Genomic DNA, 17,982 nt, shown 5'->3' with positions numbered 1-17,982 from the left:
CTGGAAGATGATGGAAAGGGGTTTGGCAAGCACATCTGCCAGCTCCTTCAGTACTCTTAGATGGATCCCATCTGACCCCATAGACTTGTGGGTGTCTAATTGGCCAAGCAAGTCTCTAACCAGTTCCTCTTGGATCTTGGGAGCTTTGTTCTGCTCCTCTAATTCCTGGGTGTGTACACCGAGGGAACAACTTTTCTGGCTAATGAAGACTGAGGCAAAGAAAGCATTAAGTACCTCAGCCTTGTTCTCATCCTTTGTCATATTTGTTCCCTTTGCATCCAATAAGGACTGAATATTCTCCCTGGTCCTCCTTTTACTATTAACGTATTTATAGAAGGATTTTTTATTATCTCTCACCGACTTGGCCAATCTGAGCTCTAGTTGGGCTAGATCAGATCTTAGAAAGAAATTTAGATCAGATCTTAGGAAGAACTATTTTCCTGTGAGGGTGGTGAAGCACTGGCACAGGTTGCCGAGAGAAGCAGTGGATGCCCCATCCCTGGAGGTGTTCAAGGCCAGGTTGGATGGAACTTTGAGCAACCCGATCTGGTGGAAGGTGGAAGGTATATGTATGTACACACATATATGTATATATACTTGTATATATACACACATATACGTACATGTACACATACACACTCCCATACAAGGACAGGCTGAGAGAGTTGGGATTGTTCATACTGGAGAAGAGAAGGCTCTGGGGGGACCTCAGAACGACCTTCCAGTACCTGAAGCAGTATTGGAAGGTCACTATAAGATCTCCTCTGGGCCTTCTCTTCTCCAGGCTGAACAACCCTACTCTCTCAGCCTGTCCTCATAGCAGAGGTGTTCCAGCCCTCGGATCGTCTTCGTAGCCCTCCTCTGGGCCATTCCAACAGCTCCATATCCTTCTTATGTTGAGGATACTGTATATATACACTTGTATACATACATATATCTGTATATACAAGTATATACATACATAAATACATATATCTGAATGTATAAAAATACATATGTACACACATCTTTACATATAAAAGTGTATTCATACCGATATACACACATACGTGTATGTACTTGTTTATATACACATATCTGTGTATATACAAATATATACATACAGATATACATGCATATGTATACATACTTGCATATATAGACAAACCTATGTATATACATATATATACACACACGTATGTATATATACTTGTGTATACACACGTATCACAGAAGAGCACAGAAGCAGAGAGAAGAGCAACGAATATAGTGAAAGGGCTTGAGAACAAGTCTTATGAGGAGCAGCTGATGGAGCTGGGGTTGTTTAGCCTGGAGAAGAGGAGGCTGAGGGGAGACCTTATTGCTCTCTACAACTACCTGAAAGGAGGTTGTGGAGGGGAGGGTGATGGCCTCTTCTCCCAAGTGACAGGGGACAGGACAAGAGGGAATGGCCTCAAGCTCCACCAGGGGAGGTTCAGGCTGAACAGTAGGAAAAAACTTTTCACAGAAAGGGTCACTGGGCACTGGAACAGGCTGCCCAGGGAGGTGGTTGATTCACCTTCCCTGGAGGTGTTTAAGGCACGGGTGGACGAGGTGCTAAGGGGCATGGTTTAGTGTTTGATACGAATGGTTGGACTCGATGATCCGATGGGTCTTTTCCAACCTGGTGATTCTATGATTCCATTATTCTATTCTATTCTATTCTATTCTATATATGTATGTACATGCAAGTATATATGTACATACATATACTTGTATATATGTATGTATATACTCATATATGTATACGAGTATATATATACTTGTATATACACGCATATACACTGATATATGCATGTATATACTTGCACATGCACACACATATATGTATTTATATGTAAGTATGTACACTTGTACACAGAATCATAGAATCACCAGGTTGTAAAACACCCATCGGATCATCGAGTCCAGCCATACATGCATACATATATGTCCATATATATGTATATTTATACTTCTATAGGCCCCGATCCGTGTACGTATGCTAGCACACACCCTATTGTACCCACCCCCCGCCCAATCCCTCCCCCTCCCCGGGTACCTCTCTCCGCCCCCTCGCTGCCCCCGCCGGCCCCGCCTCCCTGCTCCCGCTGGCTGCGCGGGGCGGTGCCGGCGCGGTGCGGGTGTCGGAGCGGGAGCCGCTGACCTTGCCGGGTAGAGCCGCCGGGGAAGCTGGGCGGGGAGACGGCCGAGATGGTGGCGGCGGCTGAGGAGGAGGAGGAGGAGGAGGAAGAAGGGGAGAGCGCGGAGATGCCGGCGGCCGCCGCGCAGCACTGCAACGGGTTCCTGCCCGGCAAGGAGGCGGCGGGGCGCGGGGAGCGGGCGGCGGGGCCCGGGGCGGGGGTCGAGCCGCGCCTGTCGCGGCGGCGGCTGGCGGTGCTGGCGGTGTTCAGCTGCTACTCGCTGGTGAACGCCTTCCAGTGGATCCAGTACAGCATCCTCAGCAGCGTCTTCTCCGTCTTCTACCGCGTCTCCTTCCCGGAGATCGACTGGCTCTCCATGGTGTACATGGTCGCCTACGTGCCGCTGATCCTGCCGGCCACCTGGCTGCTGGACGCGCGGGGGCTGCGCTTAACCGCGCTGCTGGGCGCGGGGCTCAACGCGGCCGGCGCCTGGATCAAGTGCGCCAGCGTCGCCCCCGGCCGCTACCCCCTCACCCTGGCCGCCCAGGCGGTCTGCGCCGTCGCCCAGGTCTTCATCCTGGGGCTGCCTTCCCGCATCGCCTCCGTCTGGTTCGGACCCACCGAGGTCTCCACCGCCTGCGCCGTGGCCGTGCTGGGCAACCAGGTAGGGGGAGGGCGGGTGGGTCGAGGGCTCTTCTCCCGCGGGACGGCGAGAGGGAGCAGCCTCGGGCTGTTCAGACTGGATGTCGGGAAAAAAAATTTCACAGAAAGGGTCGTCGGGCATTGGCAGAGGCTGCCCAGGGAGGTGGTTGAGTCACCATCCCTGGGTGTGTTTGAAAGACAACGTGCTTAGGGATACGGTTTAATAGCAGACCTTGATGATCTCAAAGGTTTTTTCCATGTTAGTGATGTCAGAATCATAGAATAGTACAGGCTGGAAGGGATCACCCAGTTCCAACCCCCCTGCCACGGGCAGGGACATCCCTCCAGACCAGGCTGCCCTAGGCCCCGTCCAGCCTGGCCTTGAACACCCCCAGGGATGGGGCAGCCACAGCTTCACCTGTGCCAGTCTCTCGCCACTCTCATGGTGAAGAAATTCTTCCTAATGTCTAGTCTAAATCTGCCCCTCTCCAGTTTATACCCATCGACCCTAGTCCTGGCACTATAAGCCTTTGTAAACAGTCCCCAATCATAGAATAGTTTGGTTTGGAAGGGAACTTAAAGATCACCTAGTTCAAACCCCTTTGCCATGGGCAAGGATTCTGTGAGGCTTTGAAGTGAGCTTCCCTAGAGTTTGGTGTGGTATGGGTTTGAAAGTAAGTCAAGTGGGGGAAAAAAAGTGTTCTCTGAGAAGTGCTTATGGGGCAGCCTTGGAGATGCAAAAAATGGCAGAGCAGGAGGTGATGTTACATCCCATTCCCATCCCTGGCCAGCCTTGCTTAGCAGGGCTCTGGCTGTGTAGCAGCGTGGAGCAGCTTGTATACTTCTGTCAGCTGCCTGGAGTACATCAGTCAAGACGCTTCTCAGAGGCTGTCCTGTTCCACTTTCCCTTCCTCTTGCCTTTGGCATCTTGGCTGACTGCATCCACCCCCGGATGGAGGAGGTAACACATGTGAACTTTGATGGAGAGCCCCAATGCCAGCCCATATTAGTTCCTGTTTTCTAAAATACGGCCTTGAATCCCTAAGTGCCAATAATCAATGATCTGGCAACCCATGAAGTTTTCTGTGATGCTGTGATAGTTCACGTCACTGTGAGGAGCTGAGAACTGAGTCAGAGAGGTGGAACGTGCCTGTCTGAAAGCACAGGTGAAGATACCATGCTGATGTGTTTTTTTCCTGCACTGCCCTAGTTCTCACCCTCTGCTACTGTCTCTGCTTGTTTGTGGCAACAAATATTAAGATCCCCCTGAGCATCAGTGGCACAGGGTCATAGGTGCAGTTTGATTAAGGTAACGAGGGTTTTGTTTTCTCTCATGCAAGTTTAATGATTTTATGTTTGTGCACTTTGGATTATTACAGCAGTAATATTAGCATTACATATTTACAGTTAGGGTTGATCCTTATCTCATGCCTGTCTGCACTTTTCCCAATGCTTTTCTGAAACAATTTTTTTTTGTGTTGAAGTCTTCCAGGGGACAAGTCAGCTGCCCTGTTTGGACTGAAGACTTTTGATGTTGTTGCTTGGTTGTTTTAGCATTTGAGCAAAAATCTGCGTCCTGGAATTAGGTTAACGGTTTCTTTGGCACTAAACTTCCACTCTTCCTGACGTGGACCAGTCCTCCCAGTAGCAAAGAGTTACTGGGGTTTCTGTTCTGCAGTACAGCGTCAAGGATCCAACTGGGAGTCTGAAATGCTCAGATACTGAAATGCGAGGGTTGAGGTAGGGAAGGACTGGACCAGGAGTACAGGGATTGTGCAGATAGGAACCAGGAGAAAGATGAAGAAGGAAAACAAGAGCATAGGTGGGAACAAAGTAAACCTTAGTTATTTCTACAGAAGCCAGGATTGATCTTAGCGTACCAGCATGCTTGGTGGTCCTCTGCCAGGGAAATACCTGCAACATGCGTTGATCAAGTGTGTGTAATCTTCCTCTAGCAGTCCTGCATGAAGGATAATGATTTAATAAACTGTGTTGCAGCCTGCTAGATAGGTCTTAAGATCTCGTTCCTGCTTGTGACCCTTAATGGTGTCTAACAGTTTTGACAGGGGACAGGACGAGAGGGAATGGCCTCAAGTTCCACCAGGGGAGGTTCAGGCTGGACATTAGGAAAAAAATTTTCACCGAAAGGGTCATTGGGCACTGACGCAGGCTGCCCAGGGAGGTGGTTGAGTCACCTTCCCTGGGTGTGTTTGAAAGACAGGTGGACGAGGTGCTGAGGGGCATGGTTTAGTATTTGATAGGAGTGATGATAGGACTCGATGATCCAATGGATTTTTTCCAACCTGGTGATTCAATGATTCTATGATTTTTTGCTTTCTTAAAAAAAACGCTTTCAAAAGCTAGATTGAAAGAGTAATGAAATTACTAATCAGGCGCTTAGAAGTAATGTTATGACTCTGTCCCAGTGTAATTCACTTCTGCATTCATGTTACAATATAGTCTGGCTGGACTTGTTTAATCTCAGAAGGTGAACTATGCAACATAATTGGGTTGCTATAACCAGCGAGGCTGTTGGTCACCCTACTTCTTATCAGATACTTTGCATAACTTCAAAGCTACAGCAAACAGGGCTGTGACCACAGGCAGGGAGGGATAGAGTGGTTATAAAAAATCAGATCACAACTATTATCTCTTGAGATGCTGATTGTTTGCAATTGAAACAGCAATCACTGGCCATGCAGCGATGTACCTGTCAAGGGTTGTTACAGGTGTCATATTTCCACAAATATTTAGCATCTTAAACTGGACACTCCAGAGTCATAGGAATTCTTGATCCTTCTGGCTTTACCCTCTCTAGATACAGAAGGTGAGAAATCATCTCTTGACTTGGAATACTGTGAGTACTGTATTGGCTCACACTGGGGAGGAAAAAACTTACCTTAAGAAAAACAGTAATTGCATACTCAGTTCACGTTTGTAGTGTTCATATACTGAAGGGCGAGGATAGAAAGAGACAGATTCTTCAGTTGAGCACTGGAAACTGTGCAAATCTGGTGGTCGGTGGGGACAAAAAAAAAGCAGAAAAACCCTCATCAGGCACATGCACAAAGGGCGCTTTGTAAGCACATTGGCACACCTTTATTTTGAGTACTTTCTAAGTGTTGAACTTGCTACTTGAACAGTTTTTGACACTTTTTTATTTTATTTTTTTACCTGAAATGGATGCATGTTTTCTTACTTAAAAAAAAAAAAAGAAAAATTGTTCAAACACTTTAAAATGTAGTTCAGTTTTGAGGGAGCAACAGAGATTAATTGGAAAGTAGTCCGAGACTGTTGTTCCCTTTTTTAAAAATGCTTTATATATACCCAAAACTTCAGTCCTTGTTTCTTTTTCTCTTTTTAATACAGAATAAATTGCTACATTGGAATTTACTCCAGATACAAACCTACTACTAGTTTATTTTGTGATTTTTCTTTATTTCCTTAGTGACACTTGCAGGTGTAGGTTTTGGGTTTGCGTTTCATAATAAAGATGCTCCCTTTTCCTTGCTCGTATCTGGTCTGTCAGTTCTGGGTAGACTTGCATGGCAGTCTTTGTTGCTGTAGTGGCAGGATTGTGAAGCATTTTGATTGAGAAAAAAAGAAGAGTGTTTCTACAAGAGTAGCTGGAGTGAGTCTTGTGTAATCTCTAGGTCTTCAGATACAGGATGATCAATAAAAATTTATGTGCATGCACAGTATTTTCCCGTGAAAGATTCTTCTGCTTAGTTGTTAAATGTGCTACATACTGTGTACAGTGTAGTATTGTACTTTAATTTGGAAACGACAAGGTTAAAACTTGAGTTATGGAAGACCTGATTGTGAAATATTGTTGAGACCAAATGACTCGTAAGTATGATACTAAAGGAACACTTTTCCTTCATAGTTTTAATAGTATGTATTACAATATAAATTCTGAATTCCAACTGGTAAGGCTTTGAACTTCTATTAATTTTTTTATTCACAGGAAAATGATTTTTATTTTCTTTTCTTGCTTTACAGCTTGGCATTGCAATTGGCTTTTTGTTACCACCTGTTTTGGTTCCAAATACACCTGATGATATCAATTTAATGGCACATAACATCAGCATCATGTTCTATGGAACAGCAATGGTGTCCACGCTTTTGTTCTTCTTAACAGGAGCTGGTAAGTGTTCTGTTCTTGTAGTTCAAATGGTGTCCATAGGGAGCGTTTACAGCATTTCACTTTGATCATCTGATTTCGCTCAAAGTAGTTGAGGTTACATTTTCAGATTTACTGGTGCTCATCTTATCTCTTGTGCTGGGGTTAAGCAACAACCAGTACACTGTGTGTTGTGCTTCACGTGGAACAGCCTGGACCAGGATATGCAGTTTGCTTAGGTTTTTTTACTTCTAGCCACAGGGTCATTACAATACAATATGATTTCCCTCTGTCATTCTTACGGTTCAGATATGAAGGTCTAGAGACCTCGCAGATGAAATCTGCCTTTGACCATATGCTGGTAGCAATGAGATGTGAACAAATAATTAGCGTATCCCTTGTGACTGTGACTTTATTCGTCTATGACAAAATCTAGAATATTTTTCATTGAAGTTTTAAAACCTCCAAATTAATCTTTTGAAATTCATCAAACTGAAACACATAAAAAAGAAAAAGCATTAGTCTGCTAAGATTGTTCCTTCCTCTTTTTCCACAGTGTTTGAAGAAAAGCCCAAACACCCTCCGAGTCAGTCTCAAGCAGTCCTGCAAGCTATGCCTCCCGAGGATTACTCCTACAAGCAATCAATTATTAACTTGTTCAAAAATATTCCATTTGTACTGTTGCTGATAAGTTATGGTAAGTGATACTGTCTAACTGTGCTCTGGCGGAATGTGCCGATAGCACATTGAATTCTAGTTGTTGTGGTGGTTGTTTATAGGGGAGGGACTGTCAAACTTTTACTTATCCAGTGGCCAGTGCTGGAAAATCCAACAGAGTTCAAAATACCATTTGTGGGTCTGGTGAAGAGATTTGGCCTGGCAGATAAAAGATTTTGGTTCTGATGTGAGTCTTAATTATTAGAAGATTAACTCCTTGTGGTAGCAGATCTGTGTGGCCACACCTGGAATGACTGAAGCTCTTCTTTTAATACTGCAGGTATTATGACTGGGGCATTTTATTCTGTCTCCACGTTATTAAACCAGATGATAGTAACTCATTATGAGGTAAGTTTCTTGGATCTTCTTTGTACTTTTTGCTTACTGTACATTTGCAGAGATGTTTATTATTATGTAGGTGCTGTGTGTGTTCAAATGTTCCTTTATACCCCCCTGCACCATACAGCTATGGGAATCATAGGAATGTTTGTTTGCGCTTATGACTGCCAAAAGGTCTGAACTTGACTCTGACTGGAAGCAAGTTATTAATGAGCACCATATAAATATTTGTTGAAAGGGAGAAGAAGTGAACGCTGGGAGAATTGGCTTGACACTGGTGGTGGCAGGAATGGTGGGTTCGATTATTTGTGGTTTGTGGCTGGATTACACTAAAACATACAAGTAAGTGTGGGTAGGCATGTATGGGTTTAGGGGTAGGAGAGCGATGCGATTGCATTAGAAAAATACTGCAATGTAAGGGCTGAAGTGAACAGATGATAAAATACAGTTCATCCCTGATCTTTTAGCAGCCTTGATGGAGCCTAGTTTCTGAGGCTACAGCAAATGCTTGAGGCTCTTACTGGTTCTTGGCTGAAAAAAAAGAGAGAAGGATGCAAAGAGGTTTTTCATCTACTCCTGTCTCTTCAGGAGTGTAAGGCTAATAAAGAAAGAATTGTATGTCCTACATACAGTGGCCAGGTAGCCTAATGGGTTCCTTCTGCTAGAAAAGTGTAAAGGCTCAAAAACCTACTCTACATTGATTTGTAGAATGAGCAGTATGGATAGTTGATGGATTCTTTCTTTTTTTTTTTTTTTTTGAATGCTTCTGGTATTAGTAAGCATAACATTTGCTTTAATTCACGGAGTGATCATGGAGCAGAACTCTGTTCTGGGATAGGAGCTCCAGGGTCCCGCACCCATTGTGCAGTGCCCCCCAGGAGCGAGCAGTGCCCTGGAGGACTGCTTGCAGTGGAGTAGTTCTTCCCTGTGACTCTTGGTACATTATGTGCAACAGCTCTAGAAACCTAATGGATGTTAGCTGTAGATTGGTGCATGTGTTTTGGCCTATAACGTGCTTTAATATTTTGGATGATGTCCCTTACTCCAGATTTAAAATAAATAGAACATTGTAATGAGATTTAAGTTGCCTTTTATTGCTAATAGTGTTCATTTTGGCTGCTGATGTACTGATATTTTATGTAATGGGCAGTGCTTGCAGATTGGCCAAGAGGTGCAACATAGTGGAGAACCAAACTAGTCTTAAGGTAATAGTGTCTGCTGTGATTGTCCCCTCTTTTAGAGTCTGAGTAAGTCTTTTTAGCCATAAGTGAAGTAGCCATGTAACCAAGGTAGTAATGATTTTGGGAAGGGATATGTTCTTATTGCATGACACATCTGAGTCAGAATTATGTGAAGCAAATTTTATAGCTGTAGAATGTCAGTTGTTAGAGAATGTTTACGTTACTCTTCCATGCTTCAGCAATGTGCTATGACCTTATGTTAACAATGTTGTTGGGTTTTTTTCTCGGTTGGGGTTTTAGGCAGACTACTTTGATTGTCTACATTCTGTCTTTCATTGGAATGCTGGTATTTACTTTCACCCTGGACCTTGGATACCTTATAATAGTGTTCATCACTGGAGGAGTACTTGGGTGAGCAATTAAAGAGGACTAGAAGACTTACGGTGGTTCTGTTCAGGAATGATATTTAACTGTTTTAACTAAATTATTCTGCTGTGTATTATGTCACCATGCTCTAAACCTGTGCCTATAGCTCACAGTACAGATAGGGTTTACTAGGGTTTCACCTTCTGTTACATCAGAATAAACCTAAAGTACTTTTCAGTGAATTTCATTTAACATTTTTATGGACCTAACAGAATGTGGTGGTATGTGGTGACTTTGGTTCCAATTCATAAAACTGTCTGCAGTAAAGTTGAATCTTTCTGTTAACAGGTGGATAAGTGATTACAGTTTAACTGAGCAAATCTAGAAGTCTGGCTTCTGTGCATTTTGATTAATCTATGCTTTGTTAGCCCAGCAACGTACTGGGTGCTTTGCTCAGAAGAGCATGAGCTTTTCTCATAAATACATGATCCTAAGGCCCCAGAAGATGCTGAGGGAACAGTGCTCTATCCAGACACTACAGTCAAGGTAGAGGCAGAAATGTGTTGACAGTTCCAGTTCATAAACCAATCAACCAACCTCAGCTGCTTTAAGGCCCTGCTCTTCTTGTGACCTGTCAGCCCCCTCAGCTTCTCCCACAGCAGCTTCTAGCAGACATTCCAGTGTCCAGCCTCACTCCATACTGATGGTCTCTTTTTGTCCTCCAGCATGGATGTTTGGGCTGATCAAACAATGATATTTATGCACGTCTTTCATTTCAAAGTAATTGACTTCAATTGTGGAGTAGCTTGAGGACTGGTCAGAGAAGGTTGTTTCACGTGTTTAGAATGGAGTGCAGGTGGCTGTGGGATACAGGACAAATATGTCAGAACATCTTTGTCCTAAAGAGAGAGAAGTATGGCTAACATTGTTGGATGAGCTCAGGGGAACAAAGCAGGCAAAGCAAGTGTAGTATCATGTTAGGTCATGAAAACAGACAGTTTGGAATACCAGTTAATTCATTATACCACATATTTATGTTTGATTTTCTTAGCCATAGTAATAGGTGAACACCACATCTGTCATCCTCTTCCTCTCCTCTTCATCAGGTTCTTCATGACTGGCTATCTCCCGCTTGGGTTTGAATTTGCTGTGGAAATTACATACCCAGAGTCTGAAGGCACTTCCTCAGGTCTCCTTAATGCATCAGCACAGGTTGTATCATTTTATTTATTCAAGTTATTTATTCAAGTAATGTTCAGGAAGGCCACTCTGCTTAAAACTAAGAAGGCTTTTTTGGACTCTGCTGCTAAGTCTCTATTGTGTTCTTGTAGTCTTAATATTTTAAAACTCTGTTTCTATAAGATGTGACCTGAAACTTTGCAAGGTAAAGTGATAATAATTTTCTGTGTGAGCCTGATGAAGTGACTTGTTTGGTTTTAGATATTTGGAATTGCCTTTACACTCATTCAAGGAAAACTCACCACAGACTACAGTCCTCGTGCAGGAAACCTCTTTCTTTGTGCTTGGATTTTTGTAGGCGTTATCTTAACAGGTAATTAATCAGAAATGTAAGTAATGATTTCTCTTTAATGTAAAAAAATTTAGAGGTTTTTTTGAGATAGTGCGCTCCTGGGTAGTTTTCAGATGTCCCAGGCATCTAGGATTTTAAATATGTGGCTTCTTGTCTGAGCTGACGGAAGTTATAAATGCAAGATTTAGAAGGGTTTTTTTCTTGTTTTGCACTTTAAATACTTGCTGCGTGCACATCCTTTGTTTTAAGGATGATGTTGTTAATAATATAGACAGCTATCTGTCACCCATTTCTTGAGTCATGTTTTGAATTTAAGACAGATGTTTATCTCCGTTATTATGTCAATAAATACATAAGCAGAGACAGTTTGCAGTTTTTCAAATGCAAAAAACTGCTGATGTATTTCTGAACTGTACTAGTGACTTACACGTACTGTTACTTACAAACATGCTGAGTGCACTAAAACCATCAAACTTTTCTTTAAGCACGCAAGGTTTAAAAGCTTCTATTTTTATTTTCTTTTTGTGCTTTGTGAGGAGCAAGTTCAAAATGTCAGTAATGTTAAATAACTAAAGAGTGAGTGCAGGTATTTTGTATATGTGCTGAAAGCAGCTTCCATGTGCTTGCAGTGTACAAATATTTCTCTTGAAATGTGTCACTGCGAAGTTGTGAACAAGCTTTCTCTTTATTCTTTTGTTTCAGCCTTAATAAAATCAGATTTGCGAAGACATAATGTGAATTCAGGGATTATGAATTTGGATGTTAAAGCTGTAAGTGGCAACTCTTACCATGATTGTATTACTGTACCTGAATGCTTGGCTTCTATTGGCATAATAACATTAATAGCAAAAGAGTAATTGACAAAAACTTACAGTATGACTGTTTCCATGCTGTTTTGAAACAACACAGCCACTTGGGATGCTGCCGCCAAATATCTTGTTTCTCTCCTTAGCTCCCGTGGAAAAAACTAGAAGACCTTCTGCTTTCAGATTTTTCTGAATTTTAGAGGAGCTAATATTGATCTCTGGTTTTGTTGCTTGAGTCTTGCTTTTTCATATTTGCTGGTAGCATTGTAAATTGTGAAGCCTTTTTGTGTATTGTGTTAGGAGGCTGTGCTGTAGACTACATGTTTTTTTTAAATACCTGCAGTCCCTTTAAGTGAAGTCAGTGTCTGATGAACAGAAGTCATGCTTCGGTTTCTGTACTGTGCTACATGAAGATCTGGGCCATTCTTTTGCTGAGCACCGTGTGAATTTAAATGAAGCACAAGCATGGCACTTTCTGCTGCTCAGGAGGTCCCAAAAACGTGTTTCAGCACCTTTTCCAAATTACCAGAGTTACTAGTAGAAATGAGGCTGTCATTGGAAACTTTTTTCTCTGCTGTGAGTTTTTTTTGATCATTTGGATCAAGATAATGAAACAGCTTTTTGGAGTCAGATACTGCAAGGTCCTCCGTCACGCTGCGTAGGTGTCTTGTGTGTATAGCAGCATTTGATCATCTGTGCTCAGGTACACATTGCTAGTGTCTGCATAAGGGTCAGAAACTTCCAGGCTGGTGCTACGTGAACTAACTTGAACCTGAAACCTGTGCAGCTGTGTGCGTGCAGCGTGGCATCCTGTGGGTTTACCAGCCTGGGTTGGAGTTGTCTCAGGGGTGTACATGCTGACTATGGGCAGTGGTTCATAACTTCTCTCTTTTCTGTTGTCACCTAGTTAATAAACCTACATTGCTGCACAACCTCATTTAAATTAGCCAGGATATAACAAAAGCCTGGAGTTCTTGCTCTGATATTAACATAAATAATTGTTGTTGCCTGTGTTAATTAAGGCACAAGAGCACTTTGATAGAAAACTTTGATCATGAAGATTCTGCTGTGTTTAAATATGATGGAGGAAAAAACCTGAAAGTTAATCTCCACGTGATAAATATCTATGTATACTTTAAACTAAGAAACTCAGTTCTGTGGGGTGTGGGTTTGGGGTTTTTTTCCCATTACAGAGAGGAAAGAAAATAGGGCTTTCTGGAAATTCCTGATTTGGTTAATTAACTACATACTAGGTTAGACTCTGATAGTATAATTACTCAAGAATAACGAGGGTGGGAATAGCTTCACCTGAACAACTGCTCACCTCCTACTTTTTTGTTCACCTCTCCAGGTACCAGTTGACAGTCCTGTAGAATCTGAAAGTACAACACTAAAAATTCAGTCAGATTTATGAAAAGCTGAAAGAAGATGAAACGCACAAGTTTGGTTGGATGCTGAACAATATTCATTAGTGTAATCACTGGATTTGTGGGTATGAGTAGTAAAATGTGTTTAGTGGTATTGATGATAGTTGTGCGACAGAAACTATGAAGATGCTCAGTTCGTTTTGCCCAAAGAGCAAACAGTTCACCTTTGTATGGAATATTTATTTTAATAGTTTTGAAGTTTTGCAGTTTCATTACTGAGGAGCTGCGTAAATGGTCTCCACACTAGGGAGACGTCTACATTCAGGATGCAAACTTGAAAAAAGCTGGAATCCTGAAGTACAGTCATCGTGATCAGAAGTATCTAATCTTTTATTGTTCAGTTTTTGCTAGTGCATTTGAGAAGTCAGAGGGTAGGTAGCTGCACAACTGGAGGATGTTCACAAGTTCCTTTTTTTTTTTTTTAAATGTGTCTGTATTTTTAATATAATTCAGCGGTTCTTTCTGGGATACTGTCTATAGCACAATACTGAAAACAAGAGATGACTGCAAACATGTTTCATACTGGCATCTGACAGTTCTTTTGCCTCGAAACTTCTTGATAGATATCAGAAGGCAGATAAGAGAAAACTCTATCTTATAGATTTATTTTAACGTTTCTGTTGAGCTTTAAAGTTTCCCACTAGATAAAGAGACGTAAAAACACTTTGTCTTAAATACAGTAAAAAGGAGGAGAAAGGCCTTTGATATCTCTACTGTGAAGTATTTATAGGCAATGGAACACTACCACACAGGTTGCCTCCATGGAATATTTTGAGTGCTTTCTCAGTTAAAGTGAGAGGCGTATGTGTTTACAAAGAGCTGGTGCCTTTACTTTGTAAAGAAGATCATTGCCTCATCTTGAGTTGAAGCAGTGCTGCTAAAGAAATTCCATTTTATGTATTAAACCTCCTCTGAGTATTTGTGGAATATCAGAAAATGTGTTATATCCTTTTTTGCATTTATTTCTGTGTTATGAACTGTTATCATTTGTCTTGACGTTTTTGTGCTTGTATAACTTAAGTCATGTCTTTTACAGTTTGTAAAAAACTCTAAGGATGACTGGAAGGAAAATAGTCATATTTCACTTTGTCTGATTGAAATATTTGCTGTTTACATCATGCATTTTAGCTACAAAAGCAGCAGACTTCATTAAGTTACTACATTTACCTTAATTTGGGTTGTGGATTTCTCACTGCAGAGCTTTTGGAAGTATTCTCCTTTACCTTGTATTCTTTCTGCACACCTGCAGAATTGATTGCACTGTGATAATACTGAGGCCCTACAATTACTGAAGAAGTCAGACCTGAGTTAGCAGACTTTTTGCAAACATTTAAGCTTTAGCAGTCTTTAAGCTGAGCCTGCAGGTTCAGGACCATCAATGATGCTGTCTCTGAATTCCCACAGATGTTGTGCCATCCAGAAGGTGGAATCCTACTTAAAGTTTTCAGCAGATTATTGCAGTTGGGCATGGGGAGCTTTTTAGCTCCAAGATAGTCTTTCAGTATGATGAGTATTGTTAAATGCTTTTCTTTTTCTCGTTTCACTGTAGATTTAGAGAATCTCCTTTATATAAAAGGATCCTGTAGTCTTAGCTTTCTAAACTTAGCCTCTGAACTTAATTATCTTGATTTAACATTTTGTATGACAAATGTTTCAGGCATGGGAAGACTCAGTGACAATATACATATCACAATAAGCCAAGCAGGCTTGGAACACTGTCCTTTTCAAAAAGGATCCATGTCTTTTGGCCAGGTCCAATGCTACAGAGACAATAGGCACACCCTGCTGCTCCTGGAGAGGCAAGTGTGAGAGGAGTCCTGGTGTGGTAGCAGAATAGAGGAAAAGTAACTCATAAGTATTTCAACGGCAAGCAAGAGCATAGGAGTGGAAGTAGAGATGCTTTCATTGTCAGTGCTTTACATTTAATGACTTGCTGTGATATGGCTGTTCTGTCAGGACATGTACATGTTTTCAGCCTGAGCAAGCAAAATGAAAGTTCATACCTCTTGATATCTGTGGGTGTATTTTCCTTTTGGAAAAATGTTAATAACCTGTGCCAAAATATATAAATTCTTTGCGAGGTACAGATTGAGAAAATATTTATGTTCATGGGCTATGGTTGCTATGTATTTCTGCTGCTGAAAAATCTTCACAAGATAATATCTTTGCGGTTTTGGGGAATTGTTTTGAAATGCCCAATAGAAAGTCTTTGGCAGTATCTGGAATGCTTTCTGAAATGTCCAATACACATTGTTAAAGTTTGAAGATTGAGGGTTTTTTCTTCCTTTTTAAAACTTATTTTTAATTCCTTTCCAGATCCTTTAGTTATGATTGTTGAAAAAATATTCTAACCCTTCTGGCTCCTTGTGTTTTTTATCTTCTGCCAAATTACTTGGCTACCCTGTGAAAAGGTCCAAACAAGATCTTGCCAAGCTGGGAACCCTGCTGGGTTCCTGAAAAGAGAATATTCTTAATAACAAAGGCTTAATTACATCCTGGATTTAATACTCTTCCTATAAAAGGAGCCTGAAAGTTGGAAACCTGTGAGCTATTTCCAGACAATCACAGTGTTTAAATAAAAGGCTCAGCAACAAAATACAAGAGCGAGTAAAGAACAAGTCAGTATTTTATACGATAATCTTATCTGTCTGTCAAAGGGTTCTAGCTCATGGCAGAAACAAGTTTAGGGTAGTTGGGGCCTTGGTCTTTTTGCTTTTAATTTTTTGTTTTTAAACAAATGACGTCCACCCAATTAAACATCCATCTGGAATGGGAAGTAGGGTTTCTGACTTTCTCAGCATTGATAGCCTGGCTCAGCCCTCCCGTAAGAGTAGAGGTGGGTGCTAAAAATCATAACTGCCTAAAGAAGTGATCATTTAATGAATGGAATTGCATGTCAACTATGAGAGTGGGGAACTCAAGTGAGGAGAGACATCCCAATCCCATGCATCAGGTCTTGCTTTTCAATGTGCTTTTCTTCTAATTGCTTTGAGAAAACTCTAGAGGATGCAAGAGAACTGATGTAATGGTGAGCCTGAGCAAGGGGGCTGCATCTCAGGCAGCTGTTAAAATAACTTTTGTCCTACCTTGTTTCTTCCAGACCATGTTAAACTTTTGCTAGCTTCAGTGGGAAAGACTCTTGAGAACGTTGACCCATTTTTATTTAGGATTCCTAATATGGCCTTAAACTCTCGTTTCACTTGGCTGGCTTTGAAAATATCAGACCTATTGCTCTCTACAACTACCTGAAAGGAGGTTGTAGTGAGGTGAGTGTTGATCTCTTCTCCCAAGTAACAAGTGATAAGATGAGAGGAAATGGCCTCTGCACCAGGAGAGGATTAGACTGGATATTAAGAAAAAATACCTTCACTGAAAAGGTTGACAAGCACTGGAAGTGGCTGCTCAGGGAAGTGGTTGAGTCACCATCCCTGGAGGTATTTAAAAGATGTGTAGATGTGGTGCTTGGGGATGTAGTTTAGTGGTGGAGTTGTCAGTGCTAGGTTAAAGGTTGGACTCGATGGTCCTAAAAGTCTCTTTCAACTTAAATGATTCTGTGAGCCTATCTTGTCCACCCACAGACAAGTGAAATCACATTAAGCTATAAGCATTTATAGCTTCCATTTTCTGTTCTGTGAAGTGGTGAGTTTTCCTCTGCAATTGGGAATGTGTGACCTTTTCGGTTGTTGTCTTTCAATACGTGAATGTACTGCCTTAAGTGTTACAAGCTACTAATTCATAGACCACAAGCTAAAGTTATTGTATCTCATGTGATTTCCCCACCTCCACCATTTGGTCTTAAGTCTATGAAGAGGGGGGAGTGATGTTAACGCATGAACTAGAATGAATTAGGTAAAAAAAATGTTCCTTAGAGAAATATATTTCTATGTAAGAGCCATGTTATTTACTGCTCATGTTTTAGTTCTTCTCATGAAGATCACAAAGATTTTTGCTGTAATATTTTGGTTTTGTTAGTGTCCCATTCTTTGTTTCACAAGAAAATGAAAAATTCCTTATGAATATTCTCCAACTGCAATATTGTTCATATGTGTATATGTGGGTGGCATCGTCCCTTACTACTATATGTTTGTTACTAATAAAGCGTGTAACATGATTGGAGCCAAGATTACAGTTTTTGACAGTTTCTGGTGCAGCTGATGGTCTAGAAATGATTAGGTTTTTTCCTTAAAAGCTGCCATTTAGTGCAGGAAAACTTTGTAAGTGAATGATATGCTGTGCCATTAATAAACATGCGTGCACATATGTATGCAGGGTATATAAATGTGTTATGTACGAGAGTATTGGCTTACAGAGAGGATAGAGTGAGACATTACATTCAGTTAAGGCTCAATTTTTGTTTATAGAACCAGAGTTGTCCGCAGTGGGAGCACAGTAGGACCCTTGTGAACACTCTGCAAGGGTTCTGTCACTTAAGCTCAGACATTTAGTATTGATCCCCAACACAACAGCTGTAAGCCAGGCAAATTTGAGGAACCAGCTTCAAAGAAAGTGGAGTTACTGTAAGAAAATGTTTTGGTGGTTTGGGTTGGTTTTTTTTTTTGTTTGTTTGTTTTTTTAATTTCCTTTCTTCTCAAAACTGGAATTGCCTCAGCTGTTTTTTATGCAGGAGAGGCTGCAGGTGCTGCAGAGCACAAGACAAGCCTTTTGTCATAAAGCAGCTCTAGTATCCAGTTCTCTGGTGGTTTGAACTT

At 41.5% G+C, this 17,982-nt stretch overlaps 1 protein-coding gene across 1 annotated transcript; it reads left to right on the top strand.

Moving 5' to 3' along the window:
* The first annotated feature begins 2,211 nt into the window (after positions 1-2,211).
* Positions 2,212-17,384, top strand: FLVCR1 (FLVCR choline and heme transporter 1). Its single transcript, XM_069850894.1, has 10 exons — positions 2,212-2,805; positions 6,786-6,930; positions 7,463-7,603; positions 7,904-7,971; positions 8,201-8,304; positions 9,444-9,554; positions 10,616-10,721; positions 10,950-11,061; positions 11,743-11,810; positions 13,198-17,384. Exons 1-10 carry the CDS (start codon positions 2,212-2,214, stop codon positions 13,258-13,260), a joined length of 1,512 nt encoding a protein of 503 aa, XP_069706995.1. The 3' UTR covers positions 13,261-17,384.
* Positions 17,385-17,982: the final 598 nt, after the last annotated feature.

This window comes from Phaenicophaeus curvirostris, chromosome 2 (genome assembly GCF_032191515.1).
Source record: "Phaenicophaeus curvirostris isolate KB17595 chromosome 2, BPBGC_Pcur_1.0, whole genome shotgun sequence".
NCBI classification, from domain to species: domain Eukaryota; kingdom Metazoa; phylum Chordata; class Aves; order Cuculiformes; family Cuculidae; genus Phaenicophaeus; species Phaenicophaeus curvirostris.
The sequence above is the reverse complement of the archived record's forward strand: the minus strand, read 5'-3'. Positions and strand labels throughout refer to the sequence as shown.

What these genes read in the sequence shown, in the direction of transcription:
- FLVCR1 (XM_069850894.1), top strand. Translation starts at nt 2,212, where the DNA reads ATGGTGGCGGCGGCTGAGGAGGAGGAGGAGGAGGAGGAAGAAGGGGAG. An exon ending in GTTCTTCTTAACAGGAGCTG is followed by an intron (nt 6,931 to 7,462) that starts GTAAGTGTTCTG and finishes CTTTTTCCACAG; the next exon opens with TGTTTGAAGAAAAGCCCAAA. An exon ending in ATCACTGGAGGAGTACTTGG is followed by an intron (nt 9,555 to 10,615) that starts GTGAGCAATTAA and finishes CCTCTTCATCAG; the next exon opens with GTTCTTCATGACTGGCTATC.